The sequence below is a fragment of the Varanus komodoensis genome, unplaced genomic scaffold (assembly GCF_004798865.1).
Source record: "Varanus komodoensis strain SLA01 unplaced genomic scaffold, ASM479886v1 scaffold45, whole genome shotgun sequence".
Taxonomy (NCBI): domain Eukaryota; kingdom Metazoa; phylum Chordata; class Lepidosauria; order Squamata; family Varanidae; genus Varanus; species Varanus komodoensis.
This window is the reverse complement of record NW_025336011.1, coordinates 6,563,986-6,581,019: the sequence shown is the minus strand read 5'-3', so window position 1 is coordinate 6,581,019 and position 17,034 is coordinate 6,563,986. Positions and strand designations below refer to the sequence as shown.

Sequence of the window (17,034 nt, the reverse complement as noted above, 5' to 3'; positions counted from 1 at the left end):
GTTCCCAGATTTAAGCTGGGAGAGTGCCTGTTCAGAGAACCTAGTTGTCCTAGTTTTGTCAAATTTAAGTCCTGCTTGTGCCGCTCTTTCCCTAATTACACCCCCATTTCTTCGGAATGTTGACTTTTCCCCTTACTCTTCCCCAGCGCACGTCCATTTGTCATTTTGTCTCTGTCTTTGAGGTTCTGTCCTGTTTATGGTTGGTTTGGGGTTTTGTTTTTTAATAAGGGTGTGGAATGAAAGGGGTGCGGGGAGGAAAAAAAACAAAAAAAAGGAAAAATTAACAGCCCTGCTTCCTAAACCTCTGTTCCTGGGTTTTTGTTTTTGTTTTTGAAAAGCCATATACCTCTCCCCCATTGCTTGGGTACACCCCCCCACATTAGTGGGAGAGGGGAGGGGGACGGAAGATGTTCTCTCTTTGCAATAGGTTTGGAACTTGAAGCTGCTGCTAAAACCGTGACATCAATAAAAATGAAAGAAAAAAGCCCACACTCAATCCAGGGAATTTGTGGGAGCTGGGACTTTTGGAGATTTAATGTAGTGGTAGAAATGGATGGGAGTTAATGCGTAGAACTTCATTTGGTCAGTTTTGATCAGATTTTACTACCAAAGTTCTCAAAAGTTTGGGACAAGAAAGAACTTCCATTTAAAAAAAAAAAAACCTGAATGTGAAGAAAAACAAAACAGGCAGATTTGTGAACCCTAGTACGGACTGGGTGGTGGTGGGATGATGACAGGTAGAATTGGATCTGGTTTCCAAATAGCTCTGGGTCTGACTCTCCTGAAACATTTCCAGTCATTTTCAGATAAATCCGTCATAGGGAAGGAGATAGCTTGAACTATACTGGAGGTGAGAGAGAATCCTGGAGACTTTCAGGGAAATGTCACAGGCATATGCAGTATAAAAGGTTAGTGACTATCCCTGCCTGTGTACACTGAGCCTGAATAATTACACAGGCTATGGTAAATGTTTTTAACAATGGATTCTGGTCATGTCCCCAGTCTAGGTATATTAGCAACCCTGTTTGTTGAAAGACAATACACTTATCAGTGTAAGGAAATGCACAATAGAGCCTACTTCAAGGGCGGGTAACTTGTAGGCCAAAGTATCTAGAAGACCACAACCAAATAAAAAAATATTAGTAGCAGTTCAAATAGATGCCAGATTACCAGATGCAGCTATAAAGGGTCTTGTGGGGAGGTCTGTCCTGGCTTCTGAGGAAGGCTATTGCCTAGTTTAGAATGTGGGAGATATACTAGTGAAGACTGTAGGTGGCAACTTGCATGACTGAATGCTTTCTCTTAATACTAGATGTCAGAGAGAGAGGTTCAGGTGTGCCCTTCTCCCCAGGATACTAGGTTTCTCGCATGCAGGGAATTTGACAAAATTTAATTGCAAGCTCTTAGCAGCAGTACAGCATTTCTAAATAAATGCTTTTAAGCAGTTAAGTAATATCGCTCCCATTACAATGATGTTAAGGAGTCAAGGTCAGCAGGGTACCTCCTGCTCATCACAAATTCAGATATAAAGTATCAGTTGCAATGGGAGCCAATACAGAAAGTATCTGATATGGAGACTGAAGTAAAAAGAACTGGATTCTGGTAGCACAGGGCTGGGCAAGATGTGGTATTCCAGGCATTTTGGCCTACAATATCCATCGGTCCTAGCCAATGTATCCAGTGGTGAGGGATCATGGAACCTGTGATCCTCCACATATTTTGGCCAACAAGTTGCCCACTCCTGTAGTAGGCAAAGAGCCAACAATCCTTAGAAATTTGAATTGACTTTTGGATGGGAGCTAAAGTTCAGCAGGAGCATTGGCTTCTAATTCTAATTGGCCACCCTGCTCCCTACACCCTACCCTCTTTCAGAGAACTCCCAGCCTGATTTCTTCCACACAGATGATGCCCAGGAACCCTGGCTTTAAGTGAGAATCTCTCTGCACCAGTTCCAAGTTCAATTCATCAAGCTTTTCTCTTCTGAAATTCTGGGCCTTAACTCTATAGCTGTCCCCACAAGGAACCAAACACTCCAGGGTTTATTTCCCTTTGCCCCACATTCTAGAATTACCACTGCAGGTTCTGATCCTTTGTGGTTGCTGTGGATACAGAAGTTCCAGGGGCTACAGCAAGCCAAGCTGGGCCACAAGTCAGAAGAGTGTCCCACACTCGGAGGGACGCAGCATGGAAGAACACCGGCCAGGACCACCACTGCGGGGGATCTACACGGCCGAGTTCTGGGTCGCAACAGGCAGGTAGACCCTACTTTCCTGAGAAATGGTAGCAACTCGTGCTTTCTGTAACCACAGGACTGGCCTCCTCTAGTCATCCCTTATCCCTCCACTTGCTTTGCTTGCTGTAGCTAGTACAGAACAACTGCAGAGCCTCTTAGGAACTACACTGCTATTGCTCAGACCATTACTTCGGGCAGCACCCCACATCTTACAACCCTTTTGCTCCACAACTGTTCTTCCATCATACCTTAAAAGCACCTCTCTTTTGTGAATACTGATCCCTCTCAGGAACCCCAAAAGCCTTGGACTTGCTGTTCCTTGCTGTTCCTCTTTGCTGCTCCCTGATCCACCTGCTGCAGCAAGTAAACCTGCTAACCAGGTGTCTCATGAAGCCCTTCAGACGCTTGCCTGCAGCCAACACCATCCAAGACCCATTCTCAATATATGTTACATTAGGGATCTTCCTATCTCTGCTTGTACCAACCTGTGGGAAACACAAGCTGTGGATGGCTGGATTCCAGGTTTTCCTTTGCCAAGGGTGTGCCTTGCAGCCAGGGCACCACGTACCAGCTGGGGCCGTGGGGATGCCTTGATCTCCAGACACGACGACACAGTCCCATAGAGCGAGCCACGGCGCCCAGCATAAAAGAAAATGTATCTCCGCCAGGTTCCTCTGAGTCTGCCAGCAGTGCTTGCCTTTGTTCTCAACGTTATCAGGCAAGGCAGCCGTATCGTTGATTATACGCCACTTCCTTGCACCACACCATCCGTATCACCCCTTTCCTAGCCCCCCCCACCAGTTTTCAGCTTCCTCCTAAGCTCGGAACAGATGCATTCAAAGAACAATGGAGACAATCCCAACATTTTAAAGAGCACATGTCCAGTTCCCATATCTTGAAGGAGACAGGACAGAATCCTAGAAATGCGGTAACTTTTATTAAGGCAGCCTTCCTCAATCTGGTGCCCCCCCCCCCCCCCGGACATGTTAGATTACACATACACCCACAGTGCATTGGCCACACAGGCTGAGGATTCTGGGAACTGTAGTACACTGCACATGGAGGGTACCACTGAGTGTCCTAAGGATCCTGGTTGTATTACCATTTCTGATTCTGAATCTTGGAAATACAGGCTTTAGTCTCTCTGGTGCAGTGGACAATGTTCAGGAAGGCTCCTCACTTGCACTGTATTCCAGTTACCTGGGAATGAACCAACCCTGGCCTTTGAATGGGACATGCTCGTTTCTCCCCTCAGGCTTTGGCAGCACTGACCCCTGTGCAACGCTACGTCTAGTCCCGCAAGTCAAACCAGAAGACATGTCATTTTATCTCTGGTAGCATTTATTTACACAGCTCCCCTTTCCACATCATGGGAAAGACACCGTCTTGTCATCGGCCCCCTCCCCCAGCACCGCCTCCATTACCCCCTCCTTGCCCCCCCGTGTCAGGTGCTCCGGACATCATTAGGAAAAGGACGATGGGAATAATGTACATCCACTGTTGGAAAAAAAGAGAGAAATTACAGAATAAAGAAAAAAGTCTCTTTTCTAGCAAAGATCCATCACTTCCCTACCTTCTCCTTCTGGGCAATGGCCACAGTATCTCAGCAATCATCTCTCTGCTTGTAAGGGGGGCTTGCTTGAAACCAGCCTCTTTTCCATGCTGTGTGTCGCCCTCCCTCCCTCGCCCCCAGCAGGCTTCCCTCCTCCAGACCCCAATCACAAGGCTCCCATCACCATGGATTACAGCTGATCTCGCCTCAGTGACAGCCAGTGAGGGAAAAGGTTTGTGCCCAGTGAAGAAGAGAGGACCTGTCACCAGGAAGGGGGCAGAGGGTCTGATTCTACCATGCTGAGGAGCAGGAGCCAGGCAGGAAGAAAGTGGAGGGAGGGGGCAGCCAGGCTCAGTTTCCACAAAAGAAGCCCTGCTTTTTTCATCCTGAGACGTGCACCTGACCAGCAGGGAAGGGGTGTCCTCACCTCAAGCAGGGAAGTTGGTGAGGAAACAAAAATACTTCAGGGAAATGAGCTCCCAGGCAGTAACATCTGGATGGCTCTGGCCATTTCCAGAATGAATAATGTCGATGACCAAAAACGGTGCACTGGCTTGTCGGCCCAATCAACACAGTTAATGGTTGGAGTGAGGATGCAGCTGTGTAATGTGTGTCCCCCATGCCGTGGCACAGAGGCTGTGTGTGAGGCTTACAGGAAAGTCTAAGAGGAGAGAAGGCTTTTTTTTTACCTTCCGTGGAGAAATTGTGTGTGAGCAGAGGGTGGGGGGAGAGAGAGAGAAAACACTGAAGAAATCCAAGCTACATAAGAGATGTGCAAAGAAAGCCGGAAGCAAGAAGAGCTGGGTGTGGCTTTACTTTTGCTCAGGGCTGACGTCCCGGCTCCTGAGGGGCTGCTGCAGAGCTGGTCACTAGGAGAAGCACTGCCCCTCCCAGAATTAAATGCCACTGCAGGGATTGGGGAGAACAAGGATCAGCGGGAGGAGTCATGATCTCTCTCCACCCACACCAGTAGTTGGGCCAGATTCAGAGTCAAGCCAGCAAACAGGCTCAGGAACTTATATTACTTACTATGGGGAGAGGGGTGCCCAGGAGGAGGAGAAGAGGGGAGGAGTGTACAGTTTTTTACCCCACCACTTACATATTTGGCAAAGAAGGATTTCTGCTCCTGTGGATTCTTGGCTTTCTGAGCCTGCTCTTGCTCCATGCGTTCAATAAACGCTGCTGTCTCTGGGCTGGGGGTGAGAAAGAAAAAGGCCATCTGTGACAACACTGGAAAGCAACCTTTCACAAAGCCAAGAGAGAGTGAGGAACAAAGCTTCAGATCTTTGGCACTAAACTTAAATGACACTAAAATGACATTTTATTGCAACACATTATTTGTCTGACATGCTTCAATATACAATCTTCCATGTGGATTAACAGCAGCAGCACCACCACCACCACCTAAGCTAGCATTCCCCAGGTCCCATCAGCCCAGCCACCATGTTCTGAAATTCTGGGAGATGTTCACAACATCAGGAAGACACCAGCTTGGAGAAGGCTGCTCCAAGGGAAGCACTGCAGTTTCTCTCATCAGAACAGTACAGTGAAAAAATACTTTGCCTCAGAGGAAATATACACCATGCATGTGCATGCATGCACACAGCATGTTGTAGTAAAATACTCATTTGAGGCTCTGATATTTCCCTCCACCTCTCCTGCTTGTGCTCCCCAATTCCTTCCATCATCAAAAATAATGAGACAATGGCTGCCAAGAGTCCCCCTGCCCCACTTACACGCTCAATGCAATCCTAAACCCGTGCCCCTGGAAGTAAGATCCGCCCACTTCAATGAAGCTTACTACTTTAAGAGAAGCATGCTTAGGATCACAGCCAAAGTCTCTGAATTCACTGCTGCCACTGCCACCAAATTTCCTGGGAATTCTCCCTCTATGCAACTTTCCCCAACCTGTAGCCTTTCGGGTGTTAAAGACATCAAGTTCCACTATTCTCAATTACTTGTCATGCCAGCTGGGGCTACTGAGAGTTGTAGTCCAAACTAGATAGGGAAAATTTGCTCTAATCTTTCCAATGAACCTGAATCCCCATTTTTCAGCCGGCCCCTTTCAGAGAATCTAGGAGGAGCCGGACCTCATATCTTACAGCAAGCTGCAGATTGCAACTTCCTATTTCTTAACTCACAAGAATATCCTCTCCTCCCAGAAAAACTTCAATGACCTGGGTCCTCCCAGAAAGAACCTGATAATCCTGATATCCCACCTCCACTCATTATGAATTTGCCAGTTTCCTCTGCCTTTCAAATTCTCAGGAAAAAAAAATAGATTCTTGTGCTCCAATACTTCCCTTCCCCTCCATGACAAACCAGAATTGACAGTTCCTACTTCCCACTTTCGCAAGTGGTGTTTCCTCCCTCTGACAATCACCGGCCTCAGGCTGTTTCCTTGCAGACCGCTCTTTACTGTTTCCAACTGTAAATCTTGCAGACAAGTCTTTGAGCATACACAGTGCAGTTTGCTGAACCCCATCTAGCAACTACTTCCCAAAACTCTCCTTGTAAGATGGTTTGTGTTGCAACCCCTGGGAAAGGGCACTGTGGAAGCAAGCACACCTCCTTTCCACACACTTCTCATCCAGCGGAGCCTCTCGTCTGCTGCCGCCTAGCCACAGCGGCCAGCTCCAAGGGAAGGGCTGATCTCCCTCTGAGGATTCCCCAGCCTCAGTGGCCCCACCCACTAGCTGTATCTCCATGCTATTCCGAGGGTCTGCCTGGCCTGTCACCATGTCTGTCCTTGAGCTAATTGCCTCTACCTCTGCCTCCATCTCCTCCCGCTTTTGCCTCAGAATCCTCAGGATCCTCCCCTTCAGAATATGCATCAACAAAAGCGGTGCAAAGCCCACAACCACCCTTGCCCTCAACACCCACCTCCAATCTGTTGAGAATGTAGGAGCTGTCCTTAAATCAGGACAAGGTCCAACTAGGTCAACTTCTGGCCTCCCTGCATGGCCAATCAGACAAGCTTTGGACGTCCACAAGGAGGGCATGAGAGCAATCAACCTTGGGTGCTAAGCCTGCTGCAGCCCAAGGACCCAATTTAATTTCAGAGCACTTCTCAGGGACTGCTGTCCAGTTGTGGGCAGGGCCAAAGTACAAAAACCCCCAGCATATTGTATCACAGTGCTTGTTATGCCAGTAATGATGCTTCAAGAGAGGCAAGTCAAGCTTTTACAGTGCAGAGAAAAGGCAAAATAGCCAGGGACCCACCGAGTTGTTCCTGGGGAAGGGGCGTGGCTGTTTGGGGAGCCTCAGGGCAGAGAGGGTCCTGAGGTGGGCTAGATGTGGCCCACTGGCCCGAGATTCAACTTCCCTGAAATAAACCCTCTCCTGCTGCTGTTCCTCAGCCTACTGCCTCTGAAACCAGGAGGTTCCACAGAGCTGTCATGATCACAAGCCACAAGAGACTCGTTCTGCCTGAGCCTTCTAATCTCCCTTGTACAGCCATCTAAGTCAGCAGCCATCTCATCTCATGGCAGCTGCCAGAGATTCACTCTGTCAGGTTTTTAAATGGATTTGCCCTATCTAATCACAGATGTCAATGCAGACAGGAATCTATGTTTCAGAGATGACGATGCCTTCTGTGAAATGAAAAACAGTCTTCAATGACGTGCACACATTCTAAAATAGAAAAGTGCAGCCATTTCTAAAGCACGCACAGTGCAGTGTACATAGAAAAGTGCAGCCATTTCTAAAATATGCCCAGGCAAGCTTTGGCCAAAGGATGTACATGTCCAAAAAGGCTGGGCAAATGTGCTCACCTGGAAAATGCAGACATAAAAATACACAAATTTCTGGGCAAAAACAAAATCAAATCAAATCAAAAACCCAGGTTGGAATGGGCTTAGTGGTAGAAAATGAGAATCTTGACAAGATCATGCTAGATCTTGCTGCATTGTCTCGTTCAGTCTGGAGGGCACCTCACCCTTCCTTGTAGCACCAGGACACTCACACAGCCGCTGGGATTGGATGTTGGAGAAGAACAGTAGTATTGAATAGTTCCAGGTCCACATCTTCCACCTCAGCCCCATGGCAGGAGCTGGGCACCGTGACCACAGACAGGCCAATGATGTTCCCAGTTACATCTGTGTGGACAGTCAGTCTGTCAGACAGGTGAGACTCCACCATTGAGCACTGCAGGGCGGTGGGTGGGGTGGGGAGGAAAGAAGGAAGGAAAAGCAAGGTTGATCGTCTCATCCTTTCATGTAAGACATCGGCCCACACGCACACATTTGCCAAAAACCTGTTGAGATGTTGAGGGAAGTGGGCGACAAGCCATCTTCTGGCCAGGGACTGAATCAATTTTGAACAGGGTTGCTTTCTTCCTATGCTCTATCACAGTTTCTTATAATTTCAGCACTCATTCCCAAGCTGAGAAACACAGAAAATGTGGTCCAATGCATCTAGAGCATGTCCAGTTCAGAGCTCCTGCCTTAGGGGATAACAACAGTGAAAATCCAAGCGCTTGCAGAGGCGCATTCTTTGTGGCCATGCATGGAATGAGGAGCTCCTTTCTTCTAAGCCTTTCCAAAATCAAGTATTTTTAGGAAGCATCACAGTTTTTTAATTTAGCCAGCCTTTTGCAGGCAGGGCAGTCTGAGTAGGTAGAGAGTGAGGTTTGCGTGTGTGTAATTCTTAGCTCTTTAAAATGGGGTTTTTTATTGAATATTTATAATGCACCGTAACTTGGGCAGTTGAATTTGAATACTAACCACTAAAGAGGCAAAGATGTTTGTGGGATTGTATGACACACACACACACACAGAGCACAGCTCCTAAACACAACATCTAAGGTAACTGTGGGCAATTTATAGCATTGCTATATCCAACTCCATCAGCCTGAGCCGCCATAGCATGACAGGATTAGGAGATGCCTGCCCCTGCCGTAAGGCCTAATAAGGATGAGGCCTACAGGTTATGGGGCATAATGGGTAGGGTGCCACGGAACCAGGGTCTCGGGAAGTTTCGGAAACACTAACTCACAACCCTATTTCAAAAGTCCCACCTGCAGTGGCCTGAGTCCTCCAATAAGCCAATGGAAGGATCTCACAGGAGTTTCCCATCCCTTCCTTTCTCCCTCTTGTAGCCACTGGTGCCCTGACTCCCAGAGCCTCTTCACAGGATCACAGGTGCCCACTCAGCAATATCAGATGGGGCACAGGACGCTTTCCTTCCATGAATTTCCTTGCCACAACTTATCGGAAGTTCCAAGCCAAAGTTTCCCCACATTTCCCAAATCAAAGGAGGAGGAAGGGGGAAGGGCCATCCCAGTCTCCCATCACCCACATCCCTGCTGCTATCTCAGATCTACAGAGGAGCCTGAGGAAGCTCCAGGGGGCAGAGGCAGAACCTCTGTGGCCCAAATTAGGCTTGTGGATCAGAAGATCTGCATGCCTTCTCTATCTATGCCCTACGCAAGCTTTGAGCGAGGATCTCTGCTAGGGAATGGGCAAGGCTTTCCTGTGAGATGCTAAGAATACTTACTGCTCGGACAAAAGAAGTGACATATCCAATACCACTTTCTTCTGTGCTTCCCAAGGGCCGTTGGGGGATCCGCACACGGTAAAGTCCACCCTCTATGGCTACCTCCTGGGGTTTTGAGAGAGAGAAGAAGGATACACAGGGAGAAAAAAAGAGGCAATAATCCACCCTACCAAGCCATATTCAGAATCTACAAATCAAATTTGTGATCTCAGGGTAGCTTAGTTTCACTTTTCATCATTTATTTTGTTTCTGCAACGATTTAAAGTAGCCTTCACCAACCATGGTACTCTTCAGAGGTTCTGGACTTCAACCTGCATAACCCCCAGTGAACATGGCTAGTAGCCAAGGATACTACGAATCACAGCACAAAATATCTGGAGGACACCATGTTGAAAAAGACTACTTTATTTAAATTCTAAATTTTTAAAAGGAAGGCCAAATGAGAAAGTGTTGCATTTCCAAGCTTCTACCCTCAATCAAAAAAGCTAGAAACTTTCTCTGTATTTTTAAAGCAACATTAATAGAATGCTAAGAACTGTATTTCAAAGGTCACATACACAGATCATGCTGATAGCTAGCAGAATAGGTCGAAAGGCAGACACTACTAGCTCGGCATCCTTGCAAGTATTAACAGGTTCCATCCGTTTCCAACTTTTCCCATGATTTGCACCCAGCCCCCACAAAGATGCGGCTCTCTTTCTCTGCTAAGTGAGCCCATTTCTCTCTGCCCCCTCAAAGCCAGTACATCCCCTTTGTACCTGCACTCACCCTAAGTTTGTTGCGCTCTTCCTCAGTTAACTGCTTCTGGCTTAGTGAGATGCTGGGCTCAGGGCCCATGTTCCACTGGAGTGTGCCACGCTTTTTGAATCGGGTGCTGTCATCTATGGAAGACAGAAAACTCAGGAGAGATCCGGATCCTATGCAATCCCCACTTGTATATTATGGTTGGGATTTAAGTTTGCTGTTGCTGCTGACATAAACACACCCTCACTCCATGGAGTTCTGCTCAAGGAACATTCCCTTCCAAGAGAAGGTGTTTTGCAATCCCTCCTTCTTCCTGCAGCCCCTTGTGCTCGCCCCCTAGAGGGTTGAGAAACCCTCTTGAAGACCAGACGGGAAGAGGGGAACAGACAAAATTTCCCTCCCTCCTACTCCTATTGGCAATATCCTCTGCCGGATCTTAGTCACATTCATGAACTTTCCAGTTTGGTTAACCTAAGTAGGATCCCAGCTTCCCGAGCACCCATGCCACCATGATTTGGTAAACTAAAATAGCCAGAGTTTTTCTCCCAGACAAGCTGGGGAATGCATCCCCAGCTCTTTCCTCACTATCTTCTCAAACAGGCACCCACACATCACCCAGCCAGCATCCCCTTTACTTTACCCCTGCACAAAATTCAGCCCTCAGAGATTGCTACATGCTACCAGAACTGGATACTAAAGGTTAATTGTGAGTTTAAGAAAATACAAGTAGTGTAGGTTAATTGTGGGTTGCTGATTGTCAAGTGACATTCCATTTAAAGTCAAGTCAGTTGTGTTTTGCTGTGAAGCAGCAGCTTCTGGTCAACCTGACTGGAAGAAGCACACACAAAATGGTGGCCGAACACACCCAACATGTGCTATGGCTATTCGTAGGTTAATTCATATGATGGGCTTTATGTTATTTTGTCACCGTTATGAACAAATTAAGTCTGGATTTCGTCTAGATCATGGGTGAACACAAGATAAATCTCCCAAACATTTGGGATTTCAATTCCCAGATGCCTGTCAGCGACACCAGCTGTCAGAAATGCTGGGAGCCAAAGTCTAAAACATTTGGAGATTTACCTGTTGCCAAACCTGGTCGAGTTGGGTCCTGCCAGCAGGCCCCGCAGAGGCATCTGTGAATTAGATGGGGTTTTGGTCTGATCCTGCAGGACTGTTCTTATGTTTTCATCTTGCATTAAGTGAAACTACATCCCATGCAACTCTACCTCTGTTCTGATACACCAGAGAAAGGGGAATAACATCCAAAGCTACCTTTTAGAAAGGCAAAATCAAACCAAACATGCCTTGCTTCAACCAGGAATGGCACAAGACTGGGATTATGATAGTTTTCTTCCAATACTGAAGCCTCTTCAGACTAAATATCCAGGGTGAGGGAATGTGTGTGAACGGGAAGGATCCCCCACATGCATTCAGATTAACATCAGCATGAAGTCATGCAGTATAACTGTGTACATATACAGGCTTCTCTCCATGCCAGCCAGAAACAGACTTTTCCAAGATTCCCAGCTGCACAAAGAGAATCTTACATACATTATTTAGACAAGCTCCATGTAGGCACTCAACACATGTACACGTAGGTTGGGATTGGGCCACCAACACCACAAGCCCATTCATGCCTTCACTTGCAACTCACCCTGGCTATATTGCACAACTAAAGTTCTAATCACCGTTGGCCTTGCCAGCCCCTCACACAACCAAATACTCACCCAGCTCAAATGAATGCTCAAGCTGTAGGCTTAGTCCACAAGACTCAGAGTCACGGGCCTCACCTGGCTGGAAACAACAGAGGAGAATCACAGGCAAATGCCAATATACGTACTCTCAGTTACTGGTCCCATCATCCCTGTCTCCAAATCTCCACAACCCCCTCCCCACTGTCATTTCTCCCTATTTAACAGACAAAGCACTGGATTTATTATTTATTTATTTAAAACATTTCTATCCTGTCCTTCACGGTAATGTCTCAGGATGGCTTACAAAGTTTAAAATCAACAATAATAGTGAAAGTACAATCAGTAATAAAGTTAAAACAATAAATAGCAAAAGATGACTCAATCCCATTCATAAATAAAATGAAATAACATTCTGCTTGCGGATTTCTCAAGCATGCACAGGCAACTGTGGCACAGAACTGACTCTCAAAGAGATCTGAGAGTATGTGATCCTGGTATCTTAATGACTGGTGAACATAACAGGGCAGCACCAGAAAGAGTAAAGACTTACAACCTCAAAGTATGGATCTTGAGGTACTCTGGAGATTAACAGGCTTTTCAAATTATTCTTTATAAACTCTCCCAAACTCACTTACATGAGAGTAAGCCCCATTAAATTTGACAGGATATACTTCTGAATAGACAGGGACAGGGCTTTGCCTAAAATACACAAAAATGTAAAACAGCTGAAAACAATTTATCCACTAAAATATTTTTTTTGTGGTACAAGTTTTCATGAACGAACAGCCTCCTTCATCAGATTTATTAAGTGCTACTCTCAGGTTATATTGACCATGTTTGCATAACACAATAAGCTAAAATTCCTGGCTTATTAAGAATAAGCAATATATTGGTACATGCAGCCCTTTCACACAAGCAGGTAAAAAAAAGCAGAAATGGGTAGCGTTATTGTGACGTCCAAACCTTGGATCTTAGTTCGTTGTTTCAAAATTGGCCAGGAATCATAAGCCAGTTTCAAACCCGAGCTTATCATTATGTGCAAACACATGCATTGTATATGGGCACATGCAGGGCTAGAGAGGGAAAGTGTTAACAAAAAGTGAAGATGAAAAATGTTTCATTTGTGCCCTTTCTACATAAAATTCAAATACATACAAGTTTTGTAATGATAAGTTACAACAAGCATAACTGGAGACAATGTAGTGTTCCAAGATTGGTTATGCACATTTAACCTGAACTCTGAAAGGGAAAGCCCTGGTTTTGAACAAGGCCTACACAAACAGGATCAAATTTGCTGGCCAACTCTTTGCAGTTTCAAGTGCACAATTTCCTGCTTCAGTCTTTTGGTAATGGTGACTTAAGAGACTAGCAGCACAATATCACAAGAAATTGAAATATTCTTCTACTAAGTTGTAAATGTTGCCACTGCTAAACTCTTGGCATCAGCTATGTGGATTTTTTGCAGACTGACCTCTTTGTCCCAATTAGTTGGAAGAGGGCACTGTTGATGGGTGATGGCATACATCAGGACTGATTAATGAACTCTGACAGGACAGAACATTAAAACATAGTTTAGATAATTCTATTGTAGGACTGATTGATGTCAGGAACAAATTAGGCTAGATGTTAAGCAAAAGGAAAAGGGGCTGGCAGAAAAAGAAATGGGCTTTATTTAGTTATTTTATTTATTTATTTTCGATTTATATCCCGCCTTTTTCCTACAAAGGACTCAAGGCAGCTTACTTCATTCTCCTCCTCCATCTTATCCCCACAACAACAATCCTATGAGGTAGGTTGGGCTGAGAGTCTGTGACTGGCCCCAAGTCACCCAGTTGGCTCCATGGCTGAGCCGGGACTCGAACCCAGATCGTCTGAGTCCCAGTCCCACGCTCTTAACCACTACACCACACTGGCTCTCAATTTAAAGCTTTTATAAATCATTCATTCAGCAAAAAAGCTCTCAGAACTTTTTACTGTACCAGATGAACAAGCAGCAAGACGTGATTGTCATTCAATAGATTGGAGGAAGTGTAGGTTAGGCTTTTCTAGGTGCAAAACCAATCTGAGGCTGCACCAACAGCCCCAAGGCCAGAAAAGCAATGTTTGCTTTCTGAGCATGGTTTGCATGGCTGTAACAAGTGGCTTCTTTGGTTAACATATTTCTATTTGAGCTTTGATCACCTGGAGGCTGCAATTCTTACTTGAGAATGAGCTCTCTTGAACTCACAAGGATTTTTTTTCTTATAATTGTGCACAGGACCATTTACTGTATTTTTTACATTTCCTCAAAGGAACTCAAAGCAACATGCTTAGTACTCTTCAGTGACCTTCCCCATTTTGCCCTTGCAACAGCCCTGTTACATATGGCAAGCTGAGATGAGATGGCAACCAACCCAAGATCATACAGTAAGCTTCATGACTCAGTGAGATTGTGTGGAGCGATCTTAGTGATCTCCAGATGTTTTGGACTTCAACCCCATCAACTTCAGCCGACATGGGAATGCTGGGAGTTGCAGTTCAAATATCTGGAATAAGCCAGGTTGGGGAACACTAGTATGGAGCATCTTTAGCAGTGCTCGGCAGTTCCTTATGAGTTTCTGTTCCACTGCTGCTGGTCCCATGGGACTCAAACTGCTGCCAGAAAGCCAAAGAAAAGGTTAGAGGAACGAGCCACAACTCAACAGCAGAGGATATGTGTTGCATGCAAGAGATTCCAGGTTTAATCTTTGGAATCTCCTAGCTGAGAAAAACATACTATAGAAAACTCCAAAGTTTCACACAATACTAGATAGCTCACTGTTTTGACATGCTATACAAGAGTTGGCTATGTTTCAGTGAACCTGGGTACTCCCAGTCTTAATTCACTAATGCAACCTTTCAAGTGGGACTACAACTCCCATCAGCCCCAAAAGCATGATCAATGGTCAGGGGTTGTTGGAGTGGTAGTCCAAACCATCTGGAGGCCACTGGGTTGAGGAAAGTTGCTCCAACTACTACAGTATACTGTTATCCACCCATATTCATTCAATACCATCCCCTGCACAGCCACCAAGTTTGCTTTCATTCTAAACATCAGCCTCATCTCACAAACATTAATGGCACAGGTGCCAAGTTGAAACTTCCCCTTCCTCATGAATATTAACTAGCACACCCCCATCCACACTAGCAATAATTATAAAAGCCAAGATCGTCCAATGAAGGTAAATCCCGGGAGAGTCAAGATATTTCAAAAGCCAAGTAGTTAAAATTCTCTGATTTATGACAACTGTACCAAGTCATTCAAGAGACTCAAAATCCGGGAAAGGATAGACACGATAAAGGCAGAGGCATACAAGTAACGCACAGTGAGTGGAAGCCATACAACTCCGAATCATCCAGTGATCCTGAACACTCTACACGGTGCAGAGCTGTACAACGGAGATCACTGCCACAAGATGTGGGAACCGCCACCAACCCGGCCGGCTCCAAAAAAGAGCTAGAGAAAGTCATGCAGGAAGAAGGCTCTCAAGGGTCACTAGTCCCGAGGACTACCGACTGGCCCCTGCACATCCAGAAGCAGCAGACCACTCGCCGGAGACCACCCACAGCCCCAGGGGGACAGGACCCCCCCCCTTCCTGCCCGCGGGCGGCTTCCCATTCATACTGGAAGAGCCGGGCCGCTCTTCCTGCGCACGTCCCGCACCGGAGCTGGCCTCCCGACGGCCAATCGCTGCTCGGACCTGGTGCATATTTAACCAGGGAGCTCCACTACTTGACTTACCCGGAGGCCTGACTCCCCGCGACAGCCCCCGACTCCGGCGGCTTGGACGAGGAAGTGCTGCGGCCGTGCCAAGCAGAGGAGAAGGAAAACCGAAGCCGAGAGGAGGAGAGGCCTTCCAGCGACCCCCACAGCCTCCATGGCTGCCTTCCTGCGTCACGTGACGAGGGACGAGAGCGCAGCGAGGCCGCGTGCGGGGCACGCAACACCCTGGAGGAGGAGCGGTGAGGAGAAAGACCCAATCACAGCCCGCCTACTCTTTAGCGCGCGCCGAGGTTTTTAAAAGAGGTTTAGGTGCGCGCGCCGAAGGCTGCAGACTCCGCACGAGCTGTGTGGAAGCGCGGCTCCCCTGCGATAGGGAAACGTCCTGCAGTGGACGCCAGTCCCTCGGCAGACATGGGGCACCGACGAGAAAAAGGGGCATCTCTTGGGCTGCGATGCTGGCAGCTTTACATGGAAGATGGAGAGGTGGATGACTCCTCTGTCAGTGGAGCCCCTCGTCCGTTGCACTTTTGACTTTGGAACTTCACAGGAGCCATCCATGGTGCTGAACTCCACCCCCCCCCCCCGGAAGAAGTTCACCATCCTGGACGGCTCTTACAAGGTCAAAATGAAAGCTGCAGTGGATGAGGATTCCCACTGATAGAGGAGCCCCCGCCTCCCTTGCTTGGCAGCGAGTGCTACTGAGCTCAATGAAACTTACCTGCGAATATGCACGTGCCTTTGTGCCGACTCCGCCGCTGTCTTGCAGAACTCTGCCTTTTCCTAGCAGCAATGCATTGATGAGGGAAACCGCTCACAAGTTGCCTAAGCAGTCCTTTCCCAGGACTGGTATATATTGGACAACAGTCCCCACCACCCTCAGCACTTAAGGTGGTTGGACTACAACTCTCCTCCCCCTCCACAGGCTAGATTAATGTGAGTTGTACTCTAGTGCACCTGCCAGGCCACAGGAAGAGGAGGGATGCTGTGCCTCATTTTCCCACTATTCTTGCCATAGGTGCTGCTGCTGCAGGAATATGCAGCCGAAATACAGCATGTGGGCATGCAATTGGGACATCAATACCCCCTCTTCAGCCACCAGTGCTTCCTTATCTTCATATTCCTTGCTTCAGGCTCAGGCCTTGCCAGAAGCTTAGCTTTCATGAAAGCAGTAGAGGTGGAAGGTTTCATTTTCTCCCTTTCCTTTGCTCTTTGGAGAATTCTTAGGAAGTTGACCGGTGTCCTGCAGCATTTCAATTCCTCTCATTTTCTGTCCACTGTTTGTTACTGGTTAGGGTAATATCCCCCCTGCCACCCTCAACCTGGATATGGGTAAGGAAAGAACAGAGTTTTTAAAATGTAGGGTTTTGGACTACTAGTTCAGATTATTTCCTTTATCTAATAAAAATGCCAAAACTTCAGGGGGAAGATAAGAGAGTCACCCAAAAAAGATCAATTGATTAATAGATATACCTGAATTGGGCCTTTAAATTATTGTTTTTCAGTTTCTCAGTATTTTTTCTGAAATGTCATTCCCAAAGCAACTCTGGGGAAGGGGAGTGGTAAATACAGC

At 46.8% G+C, this 17,034-nt stretch overlaps 1 protein-coding gene across 1 annotated transcript; it reads right to left on the bottom strand.

Annotated features, from left to right (window-relative positions):
* Window positions 1–3,570: 3,570 nt before the first annotated feature.
* On the bottom strand, window positions 3,571–15,632 carry EMC10 (ER membrane protein complex subunit 10). The gene is made up of 7 exons (XM_044444739.1): window positions 15,483–15,632; window positions 11,756–11,822; window positions 10,050–10,162; window positions 9,282–9,386; window positions 7,750–7,931; window positions 4,885–4,978; window positions 3,571–3,730 (listed from the first exon to the last, which is right to left on the bottom strand). The coding sequence occupies exons 1-7, from the start codon at window positions 15,618–15,620 to the stop codon at window positions 3,623–3,625; spliced, it is 807 nt and encodes a 268-aa protein (XP_044300674.1). The 5' UTR covers window positions 15,621–15,632; the 3' UTR covers window positions 3,571–3,622.
* Between the last annotated feature and the right edge of the window lie 1,402 nt (window positions 15,633–17,034).

Excerpts from the sequence above, each read along its gene's own strand:
- EMC10 (XM_044444739.1), bottom strand. The coding sequence starts at position 15,620 with ATGGAGGCTGTGGGGGTCGCTGGAAGGCCTCTCCTCCTCTCGGCTTCG. Across the intron at positions 9,387-10,049 it reads AAGAGCGCAACAAACTTAGG|GAGGTAGCCATAGAGGGTGG; the intron begins GTGAGTGCAGGT and ends TCAAAACCCCAG. Across the intron at positions 3,731-4,884 it reads AATCCTTCTTTGCCAAATAT|TGGATGTACATTATTCCCAT; the intron begins GTAAGTGGTGGG and ends TTTTTCCAACAG.